The 24314-nt window shown below is 39.3% G+C and overlaps 3 protein-coding genes across 4 annotated transcripts; 1 reads left to right on the top strand and 2 right to left on the bottom strand.

The window, feature by feature from the left end:
• Positions 1–398: 398 nt before the first annotated feature.
• Positions 399–7316, bottom strand: cdc42se2 (CDC42 small effector 2). Its single transcript, XM_067593578.1, has 5 exons — positions 7232–7316; positions 5062–5308; positions 4281–4382; positions 4114–4192; positions 399–3039 (listed from the first exon to the last, which is right to left on the bottom strand). The coding sequence occupies exons 2-4, from the start codon at positions 5113–5115 to the stop codon at positions 4118–4120; spliced, it is 231 nt and encodes a 76-aa protein (XP_067449679.1). The 5' UTR covers positions 5116–5308; positions 7232–7316; the 3' UTR covers positions 399–3039; positions 4114–4117.
• Positions 7298–12193, top strand: nip7 (NIP7 nucleolar pre-rRNA processing protein). Its single transcript, XM_067593566.1, has 5 exons — positions 7298–7488; positions 9502–9588; positions 9681–9819; positions 11257–11397; positions 11750–12193. The coding sequence occupies exons 1-5, from the start codon at positions 7433–7435 to the stop codon at positions 11867–11869; spliced, it is 543 nt and encodes a 180-aa protein (XP_067449667.1). The 5' UTR covers positions 7298–7432; the 3' UTR covers positions 11870–12193.
• Positions 12194–12270: 77 nt separating this feature from the next.
• terfa (telomeric repeat binding factor a) lies at positions 12271–24084 on the bottom strand. 2 transcript variants are annotated; one of them, XM_067593530.1, is made up of 13 exons: positions 23892–24084; positions 23044–23139; positions 22684–22826; positions 22260–22346; positions 19808–19948; positions 18238–18362; positions 17524–18048; positions 15732–15851; positions 14050–14160; positions 13807–13953; positions 13266–13342; positions 13130–13173; positions 12271–12528 (listed from the first exon to the last, which is right to left on the bottom strand). In XM_067593530.1, the coding sequence occupies exons 1-13, from the start codon at positions 24046–24048 to the stop codon at positions 12370–12372; spliced, it is 1932 nt and encodes a 643-aa protein (XP_067449631.1). In that variant the 5' UTR covers positions 24049–24084; the 3' UTR covers positions 12271–12369. The 2 variants fall into 2 exon arrangements, with proteins under 2 accessions (XP_067449631.1, XP_067449639.1); XM_067593538.1 differs by lacking the exon at positions 15732–15851.
• Between the last annotated feature and the right edge of the window lie 230 nt (positions 24085–24314).

Here is a 24314-nt window from a genome sequence, read left to right as displayed (position 1 = left end):
GTTTTTACAAGCAAGTAAGACTTGAGGAGTTCTAAACCTAGAAATACGTTTTTACTCTGGTTATTTTGGCACACATTTCGATACGCCTCAGCAACAGAAGTACAGGTGCACATAATTATTTTCCTTTGAAGCGTCACAGTCCTATTCCAGTGTATCGGCATGCATTGTGTCAAGACTTTGATACTGGCACACCTAAATGCAATGCAGCCTTAGTCACACCTGTGCTTTTCTGGCTAAACTATGACTAAACATCTGTTAACACGGTAACCTGTTTAAAAACCTGAGATTTTGATTAACTTGCATGAAGACCAGTATTATTGTTTAAAAGAAGTGTTTTATGCACTTTTAGTGTTATAAATGTGGGGTTTAGGCAGTGAAAATACAGAAGACACAGTCGGTCAAACATCAACAGATGACATTTATTTTTCATTGCTTATTCTGAAAAAATGCAGATAAAAGACAGATGAATTTCCCCAAAAGTGGGAACTACATGTCAGGCAGATTCTCAGAAACAAAATGACAAAAAACAAAAAACAACAACAACAACCACTGCTCCAACTCTGCCTTTTCAACAATGTTATACAAAAAATAACCAAAAATATGTATGAACCTGAAGACATATAAACCATGGATCCATTACTTTTTTTTGTTGTTATGTATTTACACCATCATACAGTAAGTCCTATCACAGAATCTAGTGATAAGGAAACATTTTTTTTTTTTAAAATCACATTCAATCACTCCACTAGCACGGCCTGCTGGTCACATAATATACTGCAACCCCAGTAGGTCTTGACATTACAGCATTTAGCCCCAGAGGGAGAAAAAACAATCATATGGAGGATCACTTTTCACACAGAAATTACTACAAAAAACATTTTGAACAGGAATAAATGAGTTACAAGAATGTAGCCTGATGAATGATCAAATCTGTCAGTGAAGGTTTGAAAGTTTCGAGGGTCACCTTGTGTGATGCTGGAGGAGTGACAACACAATCAATGCAATGCTGGTCAATTTTCCTCTTATACAGCATTACAGGAAGTACCTGTCACCACAAAGAGGGTGTAAATCTCCCGTCTGCTGAATCAAACCTTAACGCCTGCACATTTGTCCCAATGGGTACGTTTTTCAGTTTTAAAAGATCTGATAAATCTCTCTCCTCTGTTACCTGTTTACAAATGGTCAGATATCACATATCCATTAGGTATTCTCTATCATGTAGGTTACGTAAATAGCTCTTAACACCAATCTACATACTTTTTTTTTTTGTTGACTTTGTTATACAAACACATTCTGTTGTAGATGTAGTCAACCACGGGATGCACATGGAGGACACACAATCACATGCATTAACAGAACCAGGCCTGCTTCATCAGTAATCACTGTTAGTGGTGATGAGCAGCGTGTACATGGTCAACACAGATTACCCCTCAAGTAAATGAGGTCATACAGTATATGTAACATTCATACTGCTGCTGCTGCTGCTCTGTCGCTGCCTGCAAAGATTTGTTTAAGGCCTTCTTCCATGGAGCCTGGTTGAGAAATTTGGACAACGTATGACAATACTGAGGGACGAAAATGACCCAGCCAGTCAAGGTTTCTGTTGTAATTTCAGCACCAGTCAATAACAAGGAGAACATGAGCTCGAGTCTGACGAGACTGATAACAACATAAACAGGCAATAAGAAAGAACTGCATTTATTTGCTTTTTCCCTAAGAGAGGAAACATGGATATAAAATATAAAATCTGCTGTGAGGTGGATAAACTTTTAAACAAAAACAGGAAAATGAGGAATAGCTGGGTTTAATGTCCATTGTGTTTGTTTTTGATAATATATATATTGATCATATTAACACTGCTACAAAAAAAGGTGGGTCAGATTAGTTTGAATTCTATTTAGTAGTTAGCATTTTTTCAGCTTTAAGAGGCCCGACAGGGACAAGAACCAAATCATCTTTGCTTAAACTGTAAGTGTACACTCCCCCCCCCCCCTCCCCAAAAAAAACGAACCCTGCAAATGATTTTATGTTGAGAAATAGCCATAAAAACTCATGACTCTATATGTAACACAAAAAACATACTACAGTGTTAAGTTGGATCTAACTGTGAAGATAAACCCCCCCCCCCCCAACTCTACACAACCTGACCCACATTTATTTGCAGTGTTGATTTGGTTGCTTCCAATTTTATATCTTGGTCTCTAGCTGGTTTACTGGATTTAAAAAAAGAGAGAAAAAAAAAATCATATAAAAATATGAATCTTCTTGAAACTACCAAGCTTAGCATTTGCAGTGGCACCTGCTAAAAATCACACTATGAAGAAAAATAACGAACATGACGTCGAAAGGCAGATTAGGAGGTTCATAGTTTATTAAAATTCTATATGGTTCAATCTAAATGAATATAAAAAAAACCAAAACAAACAGTCGAAATCAATGCGAAATTCCTAAGCAAGTGTGAGTGTACAATGTATGGTCCAGTGTACTCTACTCATTTCAAGTTTATTACAACAGCAATCTTCAACCCTGAAAGCAACTCAGAGAACTATGAGTACTTCTCAGAATAAAACAATGAACATTTTGCTTTTTTTTGCCTTGCTTCTTCTACCTGTCCTTTGATAAACCTCTGAGAATAAAAGAAGGAAACATAATGTTCCAAATCTCCAGCGTGGCCCAGCCACCGTGAGGTCCGTTTACAAATCAGATAATAAATACAGGCATCCAAATGGGCTACGACAGCAAATATTTCTGAAAATATTTTCCTCATGCATACACACAAGCATACGTCTGACTGAGATTATGAGCTTCCTAAACCCTCTTTCTCTACTCTTAACAGTTACTCTTTACAGTGCAACAGTATGGCAGCAAATGGATAGCAGTGCTTTCATAAAAAAAAAGGGAATGGAAAATAAAAATATATACAACATTATGGAAAAGCAGTAGTTTTCATCTTTTGGTCCTGTGTCCATTTTGGACAGAACTGCTTTTTTGAAAATGCTTCCTCATATCAACAACAGTAGTTTCCACAAGACTGAAGGGCTGTGAGGGGAAAAAAAAAAAGTGGAACACATGTTAGGATCTGAAATTCTGCTGGTTTTGGTCACATGAGCAAAACCAGAGTCGCACAAATTTCACATCAAATCCACGTCTAACTGAGCAAAGTTTAAGGAGGAATTCACTTTTTGAAAGACTGACTGAAAAGCCTTTAGAGTTTTGACTCTGGCTAATTTTTCTGTCACTTTTTCCAATCATATCTGAAATTGATGGACTGAATCTGCTCAGGCACAAAAAGAAAAATACTGTGAAAGTGGCAACATCCAGCGGGAGTTTATAAACAAACCAAGGTGCAACATTAACAGTTAACCAGTCGCCTGAAGCCAGTAGACAGACATGTCAGGGTGGTTAACTCACTGCCTCATTCAGGCTACAGCTGACAAACAAACTTACATATGAAAAAAAACCAAAAACTGATAGCTGAGTCACTGTCACGAGGAAAACAGAAGCTGTTATCAGCGCAACAAGGCTAATCAAGTGGAAAAATGGGGCAGTCATCCCTTCACGGAGGGATGATTTCCCACTACGTAAAAACATCACTGTAAACAAATACGTGCTGTGCAGCGTTTCACCAGTTCCTTTTAAAGCCACACCAGACAAGCTTGCTGCGGTGTGTGTGAGCGTGACACGCCATCATCTGTTACGACACAGTATGGGTGGAGTCGACGTTTAGTCATAGGTGTTAACCGGAAAGGGCACATTTCAATATATGTGTTATTTCTCAGTGATTATGTGTGTGATGTCAGCATGTGACACAGACGAACAACTTTTTTTTGGGGGAAATGAAGCTTTCATATACGGCAGGCTGCTTATCAGTGTTTACCAACAATGCAGCACTGCTCTGTTAATTGATCCAGAATATTTTTGCATTATTAGGTCCCGGTTTTACATGTAAAAATCAAGTTTTCCTTAAATATCGAGGCCCTCATAAACAAAATGACTATTTTCATAAAACATGTCTGAGCTGAGCTGGTGCTGGGCTGTGGGGGTAGTGAAAACTCTGCGGCTGGATATCAGTTCCACAAAGGGATTAAAAAAAAAAAAAAAAGCATCTCTCACCTTGTTACAACTGAGAGCCTTCAGACCCTCCGTGCGCGTAGCCCCCTTTGGATTTCATCTGGGCCTGAACGAGGTCCACCTGTGAAGGTGAAGTTTTACGTGTTAACTGACTGAAAGCTTATAACCACTATATTGTTAATATTCTGAAAAAGAAAACCCAAACCTACTGATGCCAGTCCCAGACCCATGTCCCCTGAGCCTACATGTGTGGTGTGAACAAAGTTTGTTGGCTCCCCGATCATGGAGCGATCGATCCGTCGCCGCCGTTTCTGAAAATGAAAGCGTCAAACATAAGCTTGTATTTCAAAAAAATAATATAGAAATAAGCTTGTGGCTTTTATCGTCCTTAAATATTTGACAATAATATGACTAGTCAGTAAGGACTGAGTCAACAAAGCCACCTCATCCCACTCCTGTTTAACCTCTGAAACTTTGTGTCATAAGCAGTGGACCTGTGCTGTGGAGCTAAATCTGAGACAGCGGTCGACAATCATGACGACTATTTATCTTATCTGTTGGGATACAGATGTGGCCACTGCAAACAGCCACAACTGGTTGTTCTTCATCACGAAAATGATCCGTATTGAGTGTATGTGTTGTGTCAGACAGTGGGATGTGGTTAGGTAGAGTCCCTGCCGCTCTCTTCTTTAATATTTTAATTAAAACAGGAAGTAATCATCAGGCATAACACAACCACAATGTTTTTAAACAAACTTTCAGAATAATGGCTGCTTATGATTTTCACAGTTTAAGTAAAATGCAAGATAACTGGGTCAGGACACTGCGTAACACTAAAGTATTTGTTGCTCATAAACCTTTACACTAACTTAAAAAAAACAAAAAAACAGAAAAAAAAACACCTTTCGTACCATTTTCCACTTTAAACAAGGCAGCTACGTTACAGACTGAGTAAATCAATTAGTCTTTGGAGGTTAATTTGATACTCACAGGCTGAGGCTGCTCTGCAATGCAGCAGCTGAAACAAACCCAGAACTCAGTCATTCTGAGGCCAACGAAGAAGCCGCAGCAGTTTCCTCTCTCAGTTCAGACGTCTCTCTCCGTCTGTCTTCCTGTTCAGTGTTACCAGAGCCACAAACACACAGCGGAAGCTGATGACAGACACACACCGCTGGTTTCTCTGGGAGGGTAAACCGTTGGCACACGAACTGCTTTCCCAACACAGGGCAGCGCACTCCTGTCAACACGTGAAAGACAAATTTTCAATTAAACCCTGACATGTTCTGTCAAATCAGCTATTACCGTCATGAATAAAACTCATGTCTACACTTTGTTTTTCCTGTCAAAGCAATCATAGATTTGGATTAACGACTTGTTTCCTGAATAAAAGTTGAATACCACCAAGCAGAAATATTTTTGAGGTGAACAGCAGTATCCTGTTGATTTAGTCGCCAGTTTTGTGCCTTAAGCGCCACCGCCTTCACTTAAGCAGGCTCGTCTTCTGACAAAACTCACAAATATTTGTGGTCAAACGGACACCTCACGAGGCAGGCATAGTGCTCTACTAGTGAAACTTACTGCTCTTTCCTATTTCCATTTTCGTATTAGCGTAAATGCCTATATCATCATGTGACTGATTTGGGAAAGTTTTCTAGGTCTGGTCATGTTACTTTAAAGTGCTGTTAAAAATAGGTTTACAGTATGTAAGTTTCAAGAACTCTGACTTCCTCATACAAAGTTTAAAGTTATAAAAGGTGAGCGACTGAAATCTTAAGAGATATGCTGTACTAACGCAAACACCTGTGTGTTCTTTGTAGCGTATGCTTCCGTGTGGGTTTCTGAGCAAGTCAGCCGCTATAAACAACACTGATTGTCTAAGTAATCAATATGTTTCACTTTTACTTTTCTGTGTAATCTCTTGCGTTTATGATTATAACCTTTGACTTCCGCAGTCAATAAAAAGTTAGTTTTTAACACGCTGTTAATAGGTGCCGCAGCCTTGATAAGATATCCATAAAATCCCTGCTGGAACTGAAATAATCTAGAGGCTTATTTCACAATCAGGACATCCAAGAAAGCAGAACAGAAAATTTGGAGCAGTATTTTACAAATTGCCTACGCTGTAACCATTTAACATGATATGTTACATGGCTGCTCCATATCCTGTATTATAGATGAGCAACAACTATTTTTAGGAGCACAGGGTCATTGTAGCCCATTATGTCTCATGCTTAAGATGATGTATCAGTGTATTAGGAGGCAGAAGGACACAGACAGACAATAAGTACAACAGGAGAAATGTGAAGGGCCACTCCAAACCTCAGTCCAGTAACGCTACAAAGGTGGTGAAGTTAAATTTATATGATTAATTCCATTTTTTAATCAAAGAGCAGCAGGATCAGCTATTTTCGAGCTGTGTCACGTCTGAATATAATGAATATAATGGTTTTGCTGTGTGCACATTTGCTTGGCAGTATCAAAAAGACAGTATCAGGCATTTTCATGCCAATTATGGCTGTCAGACAGGAGGTGACAGGAGGATCGAGTGATCTGCCAAACGCAAAGAGGTCGCTGACAGAGTAGATTTCCTAGTGTGCAGCTCTGACACTGCAGCTGACATTGAACTGTTCACTACAGGTGAATCACACACTCAGGTGGCAGAGGTGCTTGATGTTGATCTTATTGACTGTTGAAATCCTTAAAGGTTTAGTTACTCTGACTCTGGTCTCGGATTACACGAACGTAATCGGTATTTACAAACAAATGTACGTTATGTAACTTCGCAGCGCTGCGGCAAAGACCGTCTCTTCACACGGAGAGTCCGACCTAAACTCACAACTGCGGGAATAAACCCATCTAACGACTGATGACATACTGTGTTTCAGGATTGATTTAAATTGAGTTGCTTGAGCAGAGCGGGGTCGTTAGCATCATCGGCTGCTAACCGAGTTAGCCTCGGTTAGAGACCTACTTGTTTTTTCCGCTGACAGCTAGCTAACCAATATGAGCTAACCAGGCTAACTTAGCCCGTTTTCGAAAGTGTGACCTCAATGTTCAACAAAAAACGAGATGTGAGATAAAATAATGTTCGCAGTACTAGTTGTCAACTACAGAGTGGGTCTGTTGGGGATTAATGTTAATTTTAAGAGCATTAACTTACCAGATGTCGGCCGGTTTTGCCGGAGATCGACTGAAAGCTGAAGAATGCCAAAAAAAAAAAAGTAGCCCAGGAACTACGCTCGTCGATGACGTCAAACAACTTCCGTTAAGAAGTGTGACGGCTTCCGTGTTGACCCACGTTTCTCACAGGACACACATTTGTCCATTAATTTAAAATAGTTAAAATAAAAACATTATCAAGATGAGGCCACTAACAGACGAAGAGACGACAACGATGTTTGAGAAGCTGTCGAAGTAGTAAGTGAACCGTTCAGCATATTGTTGTTTAAAATGTAGCAGAAATGGTTAGCATGCTTGTTAGCCTGTGTGTGTGATGCATGTAAGTAGAGTAGTGTGGGATAATTTTTGCAATTGGCACTTCAGGTATATATTTTGAAGCCAATACATTATATCCGCACCCAATACCATTCTGAGATCCCCATGTGCTCTCTAACCATAACAGAGAAGAGAAAGCAAATATCATTCTCGGACAAGAAATGGCAAGTACAAAAGTGTTCTCTGTGCCAAAGTGTCTCAGATTATGTGCATTTCCCAACGTGGGACAGATCAGGCTGAAGGGTTTAAATTACCTTAATTCATACAATAAAAACTTCTCTGTTCAGTAACACTCGAGGCCAAAGTGTATGCCCACATTTGGTCATTTCAGTAATTACATTTTTTTCTGTAACAGATATTATAGTAATGTATTATAATATGTTTCAGTAATAATATATTTTGGAACCTACCTAAAAAAGTTTAAATTAAGCATTACAAGACTAAGAGCCCTGAATTACTACTGGTATTGCACATTTAATGAACTTGGAAATGCATATTCCACCAATTTAACAACAAATGATTGTCCTACATTTCAAACCGCATTTTCTAAAGTGGGACAATGAAAAATTGACTGAAATAAAAAAAAAAAAGAATCACGTTTCACCATATTATAGTATATTTTGAGGCATGACTATATCTTTAGCACAATATGATCACACTTGAGATGAGATGAGATAAACTTTAATGTCCCGAAGGAAGGAAATTTATCTTGGGCAAAAAGTGTTACGCAGAACTGCAATCAAGCAATACATGACAGTACAATACAATACAAAGACAATATCATATCTCATTGATGAGACAATGCAGTGGTGCACTAGTGCAAAACAAAGTGCTGCACACCACTGCAATCACATAATACACAACAGGACATATACAGTATAACACAACAAGGTAATGCAGTAGTGCACAAAGCAAAAAGTGCTGCACACAGCTGCAATCAAACAATAAGAAATATGACCAGCATGATGTAATTCAAAACCAACCAAACAATGCAGTGGTGCACTCTGACACCAGCTGATTACATTCAGCTAAAGGAGATAAGATATTGCACAAGGTACACGCCCAAGGTAACTTAGATGAAACATAGAGCACATCATGAACAAATGGAGAAAATCTTAACAATCATAGGACATACTACCTAAACTAAAAACTAAAAACTACAGTGCCTCCTACCTTATAGCGCCTCCTTCACTGTGCTTGAGGCACTACTAAGGATAAGTTATTGCACAAAACCTATGATAAAGAAGTGGAACATAATTCACTTGTAATAGATAAAACTTGGCAACATTGCTTCATTTATGACAAAGTTATATCTTTAAAGGACCAGTGTGTAAGATTTAGGGGGATCAGTTGGTAGAAACAGAATATAATATTCATAAGTATGTTTAATTAGTGTATAATCACCTGAAAATAAGAATTGTTGTGTTTCCATTACTTTAGAATGAGTCCTATATCTACATAGGGAGCAAGTCCTCTTCTACGGAGCCTACCATATTGTTCCACCATGTTTCTACAGTAGCCCAGAACGGACAAACCAAACACTAGAGAAGACCTTTCATGTTTTTTGCGAGTTTCATGGCCACCATAGGTTCTCCTACATGCTTGGAAGGGGAGGGGGAGGGTATTCAGTTGGTTGCAATCTGCAACCTCACTGCTAGATGCCACTAAATTCTACACGCTGGTCCTTTAACATCAAATTACTCAAAATCCTTTTCACTGTCTTTTGACTGGACTTCATAGCAAGTACTTCATGTTGGAAGACTGCCCTGCTCGAATCTATGGCATCACATGTGAAGTCATGTGATTTCAACTACATGACACTCTAGGTTTAATGTGACAGCAGTTCTAATCATTAGCATTTAATAGAAAAAGAGATTGCATTTGAGCTTAGGTGACCCACATTACACTAATTCACCGTATTTTCTCCCACTACAGCATCGGAGAAAACATAAAACTTCTAGTGGACCGACCCGATGGCACCTACTGCTTCAGGCTTCACGATGACCGTGTGTACTACATGAGGTAACCCAGCACAAGTAGACATAAAGATGTTTTGGTATCTATCAGTACTTTTAAAAAGGAGTAATTCATGTGTCATCGTTTTCTGTCCGCAGTGAGAAAATTCTCAAGCTGGCCACAAACATTTCTCGGGACAAACTCGTGTCAGTGGGAACTTGTTTTGGGAAGTTTACAAAGACCAAGAAGTTTCGCCTGCACATCACAGCTCTGGATTTCCTGGCTCCATATGCAAAGGTGACTGTGGCTGCATCTAATTTCTGTTATTTGTGTATTTGCTTGTATACACAAATATATACACAAATATATTGCATGTCTGCCTCTCTCACTTGCTCCAACCGATGGACAGAGATGCAACCATGAGATAAAGGTTATAGGCAATAAAAACATCTAGTGAAGTGAGATACCCATTCCGGCCTTTTTGTTATCAAACTGGACTTTACATCTCACATCCCTCTTTTAATCCCTGCACTGGTCACTTTTATATATTTAATCAAACTGGACTTAACATTGTACATTGCATTCAACCTCCACTGTTACATAATTTAATTATTTATTGCACTTGTCACCATTTTTTGGTCTGTCATGTAGTCCATAATTCCTTTGTACAGTCAATATTTCAAGTTTTATATCCCATTTCGAATTGTTGTTATTCCATTTGGTAAATAGATTTTAAATTTAAAATGTTTGACTTAATTTTAGCACTACTTTGTTTATCTTATTATTTCATTAGTATTATTACTTTACTCTTGTTATATTTGTATTCTTCTATGTTGTGTTTGTGGGAGCAAACACCAAGACACATTCTTTGTATACTGCAGTCTTGGCTAATAAAGATTCTATAATTTTATGATTCAGTGGCACATGCCGATGCTTAGTGGCATATCCTGCTTAAAAACGGTATGTCAGTCCACTAGCAGATCCCACTGTCCACTGGTACTTACTGGCACATACATACTTTCTATCTACAGGCACTGTGTAAAGCCTATGGTATCTTACAACAACATTATACTAGAAGTTGCCCGGTCCATGTACGCAGTTGTCATTACTGTGTTAAATGTGCAACATGCCATTGACTTGACCATTAATGCCAACTAGATACCAATGGCTGTTATGTCACATATGGAACGTGTTTTTTTTTGGATAATCATATTTTGTGTTTATGATAACAGGAAAACAGCACAGAAATGGGAATGCATCTACCGCTTATTTTTCCATCTCACTATTTTTATTCACACTTTAATTTTCTAAGTCACAGACAAAGTGACACACACACTGGCGATGAGTAGGGGCAGGAGTTCACAGTTTACAACGACTCTGGCTCTTTGCCAACATGATGTCTGACTGGTGAATTATTTTAAGAGGGAAAGACTTGATCCACTCTCAAAAGTTCACTTAGTTTTATGGGAGTAAATTGTATTCCATTAAAAAAAAAGATGTTTGAACAATTAGGTCCATTATATTTTAAAAGCCACCAAGAGCTGCATGAAGATATTTTTTACATCATCTGTCTGAGTCATGAATGTATTAAATGCTGAACATACACCAAAATCACTACTTTAGCATTCTCTGTTCTGAGATCTTGTCCTGAAATGTCAGTTAGACTAGGTTGAAATACAGTTAATTGTACTTGTGCATGTATTAATAACTTAAAGCTTTCCATCATGTCTTCAGTTCAAGGTGTGGGTGAAACCTGGAGCAGAGCAGTCTTTCCTTTACGGGAACCACGTGCTAAAATCTGGGCTCGGCAGAATCACTGAGAACACGATGCAGTACCAGGGAGTTGTGGTCTACTCCATGGCTGACGTGCCTCTGGTAAGTCATCATCTATGATGCTGAACTCCTCATGGGCTCAGCGTATTAACAGTCATAACAAGAGTTTATTATTCCCACTGAGGCCACTGGTGCTGAGAATGTAATGTGCATATTGGATGGCAAAGTGCTTTTCATAAAAATATCCTTCCTTCCGAGGTGTTTTTAAATGCTATGGTGTGTGATTCCTGGATTAAATTTATCCACACCTACTCTATAGTCTTGTCAAATGTTTAGAACACCCTATTTGCTTGGGTGACATCAGTTATAACTTCAGATCATGTGCTAAACGGACTGAGATATCTGTTCTTGTTCACAGACGGGAGTAATGAACCAGTTATGTCTTATTTCTCAGGGTTTTGGAGTCGCAGCCAAGACGACCCAGGAGTGCCGGCGAGTGGACCCCATGGCCATTGTTGTGTTCCACCAGGCCGATGTAGGAGAGTTCATTAGGAATGAAGACACATTAACATAGATCAAGATGCCCTTTTCATACCCAGTAACATTCACTGAAGTGCAGCTGCTGTTTGCTTCAACAGTGAAGCACTCGGCTGAAGGCCACCTTGACAGCAGACATTACAACTGGCCCACATTTCCCTGCATAGTCCAGGGACTGAAATAAGGACCTCTTTATTCATTCTTCTTGGGATACTGCTAATCTGTTATCCACAGGATTCCCTTGTAACAGAGCCTCCTGAGGCAGGCACTACCATGATACTCCCCTTCCCCTGGGTCTTGTGCTCAATCTTATTACTTTTGTAAATGTCATTATTTCAAATAAATCCATAATGTCTTTGTATTTATTTTAGTCTTCTTTTACATACTGCAGTGAAAGTCACACATCAGATACCATAAAAACAAAACAAAGCGACAAACTTAAACAATCTAACGGCACATTTATTGAAGACAGAAGATTTTTATTTACTGAACATATTTACATTTTGAACATTGAGTTATAAACTCAAACTTGACCACTCAGACCATGTTTAACCTTTTCATGGTTCTCCACCTGTCCTTCAGGTTAACATTTGTTCGACCTGTGAAGGAGTAGTGCGACCTTATTTTACTCCAGGCTCCCTCTCCGAATTTTCTAACTCCATCTTTCAGCCTCTGTGTCTCACTTTCAGTCCACTTCTGCAACACAAGAACATGAGGTTACTCAGCTTTTTGCTGCTGTGACGAGTCCAAAACAGTATTGCAACTGACTAAACTTATAAGTCTGCTTGTGTGGTGATTTAATTTAATTTAATGTAGGAAACGACCAAATCTATTTCATCCTTTTTACATCAATGTTTGTTCAACGGTTGTTGTTGAACCATGTGAATGTTGTGCTATTTGAATTCTAAGTGGCCATAACAGGCTGTTAGTGGTATTTATTTGATTCAGGAGGTGCAGTTTTTGTAACATCCATGATGTTGAAGGCATATCAAATGTTATTCTGTTATAATGCCATAAGACAAATTTACTGCTCTAGAAAGTTATGAATTTCCACAGCATATCTGATTGGCCATCATAGCGCCATGTCTGGATAACACTGCCTTGCGGTCCGGCAAAAGTTAAGCCATGTTAAACTTTTTTGCTGGACAACCTTCAGTTTTTTTGCCATCTATGTTGGCGCCCCTGCTGCAGTGACAGAATGGTGTCATCCAAATGAATGAGGGACTGCGTTTTTTCACACAGTGCTTAAGTTGTCCAAATGCTCAAGTCAGATTTCTGAACTGAGGTGAATGCTCACCTTCCTCTGGCTTGAATTTGACATGCTGCTCTCGTTGAGTGATCCTTTGAAGAAAAAATAAAATACAGCATAAATAACATTTACACAACAAGATTAATTCAGACTTAATTAGAAGCAGATATTTGATGAATATTACCGCTACTCTTTCTGAAGAGCAGCTCTTCTTCATTCCACGTATCCTTGCTCTCCTTTGCGTTTTTAAACAGCTGTTTCCTATCATCAAGAGCAGAGTTTTTGTTAATGCTTGGCACCCTGATCCATAATGGCAACTGATAAACAGCTGTGCAAAGAAATAAACAAAAGAATAATAACTTTAGAGTTATTTAACTGCTGAGGTTTGTAGTGAGGGCAGTATGAAACCTTTTAAAATTAAAATACCACACACTGAATCTTTTTCTCAGTTAATATTTTTCTAGTTAAAATCATAAAAAAGAAACTTTTAGACACTATCAAAGGCAGACGAGGGAGGAAACTTAAATACGTTTATCAACCTCAAGCCTTAGAAAAAGTGCACTAATTGAAATGATAGATAACATAAATTAATTATCTCCTAGACCCAAGTTTAGTGAACTGGTGGATTTTTTTGTTGAATTAATTTATTGAATGTTTTGCCAGGAGTCATTCACAACAGCTGAGTCAATCCACTGTCAGATGAAGCTGCTGGCATAATTACTAACCATTTTGAACTAGAGGGACCTGGGTCTTGAACAGGGTCCTTTTGAGGGGTGGAGCTCGTTCGAGGGACGGGGCGATTAGGAATCTGATTGGGCGAGCTGTCCAATGAAGAATCTGTGATATAGATCTCATCTGTATTGCCTGGTTCCCTGCATAAAACAAACAAAGTTAGTCAGATGTCATCAGTCCTTTTATCTTAAATTAACACACCAGCATCAAATGAATGTTGCAGTATTTGGACTTGCTTGCTGGGAGAATCACTGGCCAGTTTTATACGACGTTTCCGCTGTGGGGTTTTGAAATGGTGCTGTTCATCTTCCTCGCTGTCTGATGACAGTTGTTTTGACCAAGTGGTTCTGCATGAAGAGAACTCAGTCAAGTCAAGCATTATACAGAAAAGGAGATATCTGTTGTGACTGAAGTCATGCTCTGCTTTTTGTCTGTCAAATTCAGTAGCTGAGGTCTGGAAATGTCACTAAATGTCACAGTTGCAAAATAAGACACAAAGACAAAAGGACATTTCCTCCCAGATCTCATAATGTGGAATCAAAAGCCGTCCACAACTTACTATCAAAACAATACCGATGCATTGAGCGACCATGTTAGCCTAAACATTCCTTTTAGTGGGATATTGTTGTTATGATTTTAGCATCTAATTATTAAAAATGCTGCAGTAAAAGGAAAAAAAGACACTCTCATTTTAAACAATCTTCGTGGCCATTTACAAGGTGCACCCGAATGCACCATGAAGTCCCTTGTTTTTACATTCTAAGGTCGGCGCTTTACAAAGCGACGTAGACACACATTCGATCTTTAAGCGTCTTTGTTTTTAAGAGGAGAAAGTGCGACCACGCCTCTCATGTGTAGATGGCGTAATGTGACTGCAGGGTAAAAGTTCAGTAGAGGCTGTTTGTGTGCAGGGGGGGGGGAGAATGAGTCAGTGCAAGTGTGCCTGCATCTGTTTGGGAGTATATCAGAGAGAGGGAGCGCGAGACTGGCAGGCTGCCGAAAATAAATGAATGTATGGGAAACCCTGGTGTTACCAATCTGGCACTACATCTCTCAGTATAGACGTGCTGTATCCATTGAGTAGTTTAAGGTCTGTCAGGCCTCCTAACTGATGTCTACTTCATGTTCCCTGATCCAAGCTCAAAGGGAGATCTTGCATCTGCTGTGTTTACCATAAAATGTAGAACAGTTTACCTTACAAACCTTCAGTTCAGTTGACATTTTTTGAAAACAGAACAGCAAGTATAATCTCTTGCTTATATTGTTCCTATTGAAGTCTTATGATTTGTATTTGACTAGTCTGCAACACTCAGTATTACAACCAAACCTACTGTTCTTGGGCCATCAGTACTACTACAGGTGTGCATAATTTTTTGCATATAGAGAACTAAAAGTTAGGGCTGTAGTCAACCAAAGAAAATCTTGGTCGACTAAAATCGTACATAATCTTCAACTAATCAATTAATGGGACAGAGTGCACAGTAAACTCGGCAGCCACACATTTCTCTGTTCTGTATTTCTCTGTTTTGTGTCTTCAGGTTACGCTGTTGATGTAGCATTTTTCTCCTTATGAAAATAACACAGAGATTATTCGACCAATGAGAATTTAGTCGGACGAGACCAACTAATCGACCAGTCCACCAGCAGACTACAGCCCTACTAAAAGTGAACCTTCCTGAGTTTCTGGAAAGGTTTCTGTGGTTTAAAAGACAAAATAAAAAGACCCATCTGAGGCCAGTTGTTTTGAGACTGACACCTCCATCCTTACAGCCCTGTGGTGTCACTAACATGACTCGTCATTGCGACATTGTATGTGAGGTGATTTGTTAAACCTCAGTGAAGCAATCACACATAGACATAGAACTGTTACTGAGGATAGTCTTACAGTTACAGAGAGGCAAATGTGATTTGCACTTACCCACTCTGTGAACTGTTGGTGTGGTTATAGAGTTTCTGTGCACATACTCCGCCACTGGCCACAGAGCTAGGGCGTTCCTCCTCACTGTCTGCTGACAACTCTTCCAAACTAGTTGAAGCTCTGCGTGACAAAACAAGCAGTGTCGTTGCTTTATGCTCACTGAGAATTACAGGATCACAAGCAGCCTACTCAGTGTGAAATAAGGCAAGTATATTTTTTCTCCCTAGAGATGCAGCGATATTATGTGTACCAGCAGAATATTGATATTTGTACTTGGAATCAGCAAACAAATTCATCTATTTTCAGATATCATGACCAGTGTGTTTAATGACACACTTTGAATTAATAATCTGCCGCTGTGAGGAAAGTTGTCTGTAGTTTGAAGATTCTTTTTGATCAATACGGTCAAGAAAGGGGGCCAATATATAATATAACTTAAATTTAGCTCTTGAATACTGCTCTTAAACTCATCAAAGTTCATCTAATTGCTAAATGGCTGCAGCCATCTCATGTATTGTTGAAGAAATTATTATTAGTATGATATTAAAATAGTCCAATAGAGGTCTGGTCTGTTCGAGAGCCCTGCACAGGACTGTTTTCTAAATCCCACTCCTGCTGGATTTCTGACCATTATCGCCCGCTCCTTCAATGTGTGTCCACTCCTGCCCGCACCCGCACACATTCACACTGACCATTCACACCTGCTCAACAGAGTTCCACTGATTTTGTGTCTTCTCCTGTCCCGCAAGGAAAACACGTATTAATAAAGAGATGCATACCTGGCATTAATAACGTAGCAACATGACGTTCTACTCATAATTACATTCAAACTAATGCAATAATTACAGTTATTCTAGTGCAATAAGTACACCTATTCTAGGGCAAAATTACATTTATTGTACTTATTGTTTTAGAACGTGTTGTTGGCTGCGGTTGTTTTATTTTGTTTCGCTTCCCTGTGCAGTTTATTTTTTGATCGCCTGCTCCCCCCCACAGCAAAGTTAAAAACCGCCCGCTGCTGTGAGATTTGCGTTGGGACCTGCAGGACCCCAGTCCCAATGCAGTCCTCTAGTCTGTTCATTCATTAAAGTAAAAGGTTTATTAAGAGAAGTGCTTGGAGAAGAGAACATGAGGGACTGTGTCTCAGCCGTCTCTCCTCAGTACAGAAAGGATTTTGTAGTCATAGAGTGAAAATAACACCAAGGTCACAGAAGTAGAAAAAAAAAAAAATAAAAAGTACAGTTGAATTGAAACTTTTTCACAGTGAAATACTTGGTACTGAGAGTGGTTTGCAAAATTTGGTGCACCTTTAATATTTTTCAAAAGATGCTATGATTAGCCCTTTTGGGAAAAGCACAGAAAATTAATATAATATCAGTAGAATTTCTAAAAGACCGGCCACGAAACTCTGTAAAACTCACTGCTTTTGCTTCTGTTGACCCTTTTTTCACAAATTGAACTTGCTACTACAAAAATGAATTCCTCTTTCCTACTAGATATTTATTTCTGAACCAGTATTATTTTAATGAGAAAGAACATGCAGTTATACTCTGTTACACTTCTGAAACTCTCAGACAGGCCTACAGCTCACCAGTAACAGCAGCTCAAAGATACTGACTGCATCTTGAGTCAAAACCATCATCTTGACTGACTGTGAGGCTAAACAGCGACAGGCCTATATCTCTATATCTGTAAAGGTATTCTGATCGCCATATGATTGATCAGAGCATCCTTAACTTCATGTAGGTATTCTAGGGCCAAGGCCAAAAAGTATGTTTAAAAAAAAACTTACCTGCTGCAAGTATTGGTGGCTTGTCTGGGGCGTTTCTGGGGGGATATAGTAACCTCACTGTCCGTTACTGGGCTCTGCAGGTCTTTTTTGTTGCATATGTCCAGTATCTGTACTGGTTCTTCTGTTGTGACTTCAGCCTCCAGTTCCTGAGAAGTTGTGCACTGCGAGCTCCCCTGACTGTCTGGCTCAACCACCAGTCGTGCCACTGTGTAAGGCCTCTTGTTCCTCAGCGTTACAGGTGACTTTGAGAGTGACTCTGCCCGCGTTGGAGGAACAGCATCTGTTTGTGGTTGTTGGTCTGCTGGGGACCCCTCCATGGGGCTGCCTGAGTTTCTCTGAAATAACCCATCCTGCTCCGAGTTCCTGGTAGTAGGTGAGATGCGATGGGGAAGCTCTTTTTTTGTTTTGACCTGCTCCTCGCTTTCAACCTCTTCCTCCAGCTGAGCAAATGTTCTCTCATCTAAACCTGCAGCCAAAGCCTTGTAGACCGCCTCCAGCCTGGACCTCTGGATTATTATATGTTTACTGGAAGATACATTAGAGACAAGAAAAAGAGACTGAACAGGATATTCAAGCAAGAGCATCTTATGTATCATGTGTCACAAGACTACACAGAAATCTGAATGAACAGCTTTGGCAAGTATGTATTTTAACAGCAATGATAATTAAGCTTGTTTAAAGTGATCTGAATTGGGAGGGAGAGAGAGCACCTACCATGTTACCAACTGGACTGTGTTTATTTGTGGACCAGAGGACGGGCGAGGTTCGTCTCGCTCATCGGGTTCAGGAGCCTCGTTGTCTTCCTCCGTACGTCTTTTATCAATAAGCTGTTTTGCAGCCTGGTACACATAAATAAACCAAAAAGACAAAAATGTATATAAAGACTTGTACTTCAACAACAAATAAACTACATTTCATCTATTAACTGGTTGTCAGAGGCTATTATCCCTCAGGCTGTTTAAATTATTAAGGCCTTGATGAAACAAAAAAAACAAAACGAAAGCATTCGTTGACGACAGAGCGACATGAATGATCGCGCTCCATGCATTCCACCGAAAATTAAAGGTTTGCATTTAGGGAAGCGTAATCTGGACAGACGGCTGTTTCACGCAAATGTCCTGCTGTGTATGTGTTTTGAACTTATCAATAGTATTGATTGATGAGCTTCTAGTCTGTCTGTGAGCTGCCTGTTTCACTACAGGCTGATATTCCCTCACTCACTACAGTGGGCGGGGAAAGAAAAATCAATGAATCAATAAATGCAATCACTGTCGATTTCTTCCCGTGGAGCCGACATGCAAACTGTTTTGGTTCGGTAAGTTTCTGCTGTCAGTCAGACTGGTGAAGGCAGTTTGTCCGGCTGCTTCTGTGGACAGAGATGCTGAACGCAGGTCGAATCATCACTGGATGGGAATTATGACGTTGGTGAGCAAAAGTCATTATTTTATTGGTCGGCTTGTTTTTAAAATCAGCATCTGAAATTCGCAGAAACTGAGCCAGCTGTGGGGAAAAAAAAATCTGCGCTGCGAAATACAAAGTTTTGGATTTGGTGTGGAAACGCTCAACGAGATAGATGAGTTTGAATTTTTTCATTTAATTTATTCACAAAAATTATTCATGTTTGGTCTGATAAGACCTTTAGATGGATCGCTGATGATGTCAGTTTATTTTTTCACCATGTTTCAATTTTGTCTCTTGCACGTATCTCTAGTTCTTACATACACTTTGGTTGAATACATAATTGTACAGTAACTGTGATGGTAGATGTTGAAGTCAAACTTTCATCCAATCTCATTACAAAAAATGCAAAAAAGCTCTCCGCCACTTTCTCATTAAACTCGTATAGAAACATTTTCAAAGTCTTAGGAAGGTTGATGATTTGTTAAACGTTTAATGAGCTTCTAAAAACCTTTTGTTGTGTTCACAAACTTGGTGCTGTTGACTCATCAGCTTCAAAGTGCCATTAAAACCCAAACTTTTAATGAACAGAACTCCCCATGCACAGCCAGTATTTTCAGTTAGGTGCTGGTCGGTCACAGGAACATATTAGATGAAAATCAAAATTATCCATCACACACCGAAGTGACTTTATTAGGACACATGCGTGCTGAGCAAACCTGAAGAAGCTACAGGCCAAATGTGTTGTTCGCTCCTAATAAAGTCACAGTAAAGTCATTTCAGTGTGCAGTGGTTCATTTTGATTTTCACCCAAACTTTTAATATTCAGTCATTTATTTTTTAGTACAATGAGCATTTTGTACTGTGCTGAACACAGCATGCATACCTTGTGGAGAAAAGGAACAGTGAACGGGCAAAGTCTTTGGCAAAAGGCATAGATCTCCTCCTTAAAACGTCTGAAGTCCATTTGATCGATGACATCATGTGTTTTACTCTTCTGGCTGATGAGACCCATGAATATCGCTTTCTGCAGAGAACACAGAAGATCAGTAATGTGAAACACATGGCATACACACAACAAAACATAAAAATTAGGTCAAGACTGCTAAATGTATTAACAGGACTGAAAGATGCATCTTTTCAGCCTTGACTTCACAATGTTTACACGTACAAGTCGCACTGAAAATGATTTGATTTAATAAAGCAAATTATGCCTGACATTGTACATTGCATACTGTAAACATGTTACTGAGAGAGAGAAAACCAATCTAAAGACGATCTACCCCATCTGATAAAAACATAACTGGTCTTGACATGACATGTCTTTGCTGTCTTTTTTACTCTCGGATAGGAAACACTTGTTTAGTACAAAACATCAACAAAACAAGCTAACAAGCGTATTTTACATCCAACACTTACATCTGTGAAGACAAAAAGACACCATACAAAATAAAAAAGTTCACCTGCTATTAAACCATATAGAGAGGATACAGTATACTGTAGAGGAGTTTGTAACATTAACTCATCAAATTCGCAGCTCTGTGAATTAAACATTGAACACAATCTAAATATTTTTATAAACCTGTCCACACACAACCTGAACATCCTTTAATGTGATATTGATTAGGATGACCGAGCATTAGTGCATCTTCAGGGTTCCATTAGTGTAACATTACTTCCCTGGTACTGAGTGACATTTACATAAACACATACTGCACTACACACAGACCTCTGAGCATTTTTTCTGTCATACAGATTCTTGTTGATTCAGATGTCCTTTAACTTTTTAAGATATACAACTGAAGAAGAGGATTGTTGGGGGAAAGACGACTACAGGGAGAAGCTGGAGAGGAAACTCCAACAGAACAACACACAGACAGCATGGAACCGTATGAGAACCGTTATCAACAATCAGGTGATTGATGGTGACCAGAATAGAGCCAATGAGCAAACTGGTTCTTCAAGAGGTTTAACGAGGAGGCTGAGGCCCACCCATCCCCCGGCTCCCCTCTCATGTTCTTCCACTAATGTCTCCCTCCAGAAGCACTCCACAGACCTCAACATCAGCTACACTGACCACCACAGCTGACATGGTGATGAAAGATTTCTGCAGACTACATCCAGGCAGGGCAGTAGGCCCATCATCAGGCCAAGGATGCTCAACCTAAACCTTTGTGGGCGTTCAGACCAAAAACATCCTTCCATTAAAAAAAATGCAAAGGGGTGGGGGTGGGAGGTTGCGTTCATGGAGACATGTTGCTTCAGGTACTGGTGAGGCAAAATATAACATTAGAAGTCTAGTTTGAGTAACATTTGAAGGCTTATTGGAGACCAAAAACACTTCACTGAGCTTTAGGATACAATGAGATGGGCTTTTACAGCTGTAGACAGTTATCACCATGTCAATCACTTGATTTGTTGTGAGAGGTAAACAGTAGGAATATGGCGTTCACGCAAGATAATCTTTCAATTAGTAGTGAAAATCCTTTAATTCAACCTTTATTTAAGATTCTCGGAGGAGTCGTTGAGGGTGGCCCGCATTTACAATGATGATGAGATTACACCATGGGAAATACTGACACACAAAACCAACAAACAATTGTGTTTCTAAAGTGTCCAAAAGGTATAAGTGTATTCAGTTTTAGGTGACATTGCCAGATATTCCATTAGTCTGCTGCACTAACACTAAAAACAGTCCTTCCAAAAGGTGGACCGGAGTTCCAGTGAAACATAGCTAGATGTGATGTATGATGGTAATTTTACAACAAGGGCTGAATAGATAAACATAGACCAATGGTTATTGGGACTCTCAGCTGGAAAAGACCAACTAGCTTTATCATAAATGATACAATGTTGAGTTTTATCACTGGCAATAAACCTAACAGCTGACTGGTAAACAGAGTCTAAGGGCCTAAGTGTGGAGGCAGCAACGTGTCTGTAAATTACATCCCCGTAATCCAAAACTGATAGGAAGGTTGATTCAACAATCCTCTTCCTACAAATCAAAGGGAAGCTGGTTTTGTTTCTGTACAAAAAGCCGATTTTTTTAATCGCAATTTGCCGACAACGTCGCCGATGTTTTTAAATTCGGACAAATACGCCTGATGTATAAAAACTGAAACTTTTCTATAATAATGTGCTGTATGACCATTGAACATATTATATTAAAACTCATATATTTAAAAGCATATAAAATAAAAAAACTCAGTTTAAAAAAAACAAACCAAAAAAAAAAAATCTGAAAAAAACGGTTTAATCTGAATGCAGCAAACAGGAAAGAAAAATGCTGATTACAGGAAATGATTTAGTGAACATGCTGTTCAAGTTACTGAACTCACCTTGCCAACCATTGGTTTTGGAAAATGTTTGTTGAGCACCTCTTTTGCTTTGTCATATCTGTTGTTCTTGATAAAAATCCCCACAATCTAAAGACAGAGAAAAAACAATTTGTAAAATTAAATCTGATTAAAGGTTGAGAAAGCAAATATCTTAAAACAAACCCTCTAGCTTCTTTACTAGGCCCTAAGGTGTAGTAAGCCGTTGTATTCACTCTTGGCAGGACAAGAGGTGCGGACACACACGTGCACACACACACACACACACACACGTGCACACGTGCACACACACACACACACACACAGTGGGTGCAACATTGGCATCTTGTCTTTGTGTATGCAGCTGTCATGGTTGAACCAGTGGAAAACATAAATGTTAAAAAATAATAACAAAAATTTAAATGAAATAACATTTACAAACTCGTACCATCTCTTTTGTTGAAGTGCATACATTCTCAAAATCCTGCTGTGGAATATTTGAGCTGGGAACATATTCCTGGCTCATGTTTTCCAGCAACATTAAGGCCGATTCCAGAGGAGTTATCGACTCATCGGACTCAAATGACACATCTGTAGGCAGAGCAATGCTTGGTATAGTGAAGTCTGTAAGGTTTTTTATTTACCGGTAGACAAGTAAATATTTCCCTTGTCATGGAGCTTATGTTAATGTATTCTACCATGCAAAGCAAGAGAATTGTACACATAGATGCAGATAAATTAAATCTCCAACATTGTTGATAAAGTTACTGAGATGTGCCAAGAATAAATACATTAATGTTGATCTCACCGAGTCTTTCGCCCTCATTTATCCGGGAGAGTAACTGCAATACTCGTATCTTTGTTTGCATGCTGTCAGTAGACTCCAAAGGTCGGACCAACACACCTGCAACAAGAGGATGAATTAGCTGCTTATTTCCCCTGAAAAAACACATCTTCCAAAAGCTAGTACATAATTCACAGCCATGCTTACTATACACTGTGTTGTCTTCATTTATTCACCAAAGGTAAACTGGAGAAAATGTACTTGTGACATAACTATAGATTGTGTTCAGGATTTTACTGTCAAGCCAACTTCCACAGCTGTTGCAGCAAACTTATAGTGTGATTGTATAGGATAAGTATGCTGGGTATCTATAGTCAAATCACACTGTTTGTCCGTTTATACAATGTTTATATGACAACGTGTTTTGAAAAAGCCAAAACTCACCGCTACATCTAGCTAATGTTTCAGGAATCAACATGACCAGCTGGTAACTAACTATAGTTATGTTTCTTGACGGGGAGGCAGCACAGGTTAACATTACTATGACATTTTAATATGCCGAGTTTACATCACTAAAAGTATTGCATACCAACACACATTAATAAAATCGCGAGTAAATTAACACGAATGGCTGCAGCACATCCACCGTAGCACCTCACTGTAGTGAGATAATCCGCTAATTATCTAGCTACGTCTGTGGTTTAATGTTCAGTTTTCCAGTCTGACACTTAATCTAGGTGTTCATACTACCTGCACAACGATTAGACCGAAGTCGGTCGGACACAATGAGCTGGAGTTTGTTAGCTAAGTTAATTGATCAAAGTTAGCTTGGCAGCCAAGAAGCGAACACTTGGAGGTGGTTTCTTACTTACTTTCAAGAACATCTCTAATGCCACAGAAGTCTGAGTACTGCTCGTTTTTAAAAAACTCTGTCGACAGAAACACATAATAATCAACAAGCCACCGATTGACTATTGATTCCACATCAGTTTGATGGCTGTTTATAGTTTCCTTTGCTGCCATATTCATGGCGCGTCTACGGAAGCCGGATGTAGGAGGCAGTTAATGCTTTTCTCTCAGCGAAGGCGGGAACATCCGGGTCTTTATTCCCCGAGTGAAGCCCTTCAGGCAGCGCTTCATCCCGGTTGTATGACGACACAACACTAGCAACCGATGAAAAGCGAAGTTTATACACGAATAACGTTAGGTTAGGATCAAAGTGATGACAGCAGTCTTCGGATTCCCGTTAATCGTGCTCATAGAGACAAAATGTGGGCCTTGAAGACAGTAAATGC

This window comes from Thunnus thynnus, chromosome 1 (genome assembly GCF_963924715.1).
Source record: "Thunnus thynnus chromosome 1, fThuThy2.1, whole genome shotgun sequence".
NCBI lineage: Eukaryota > Metazoa > Chordata > Actinopteri > Scombriformes > Scombridae > Thunnus > Thunnus thynnus.
This window is presented reverse-complemented; position numbering and strand designations above follow the sequence as displayed.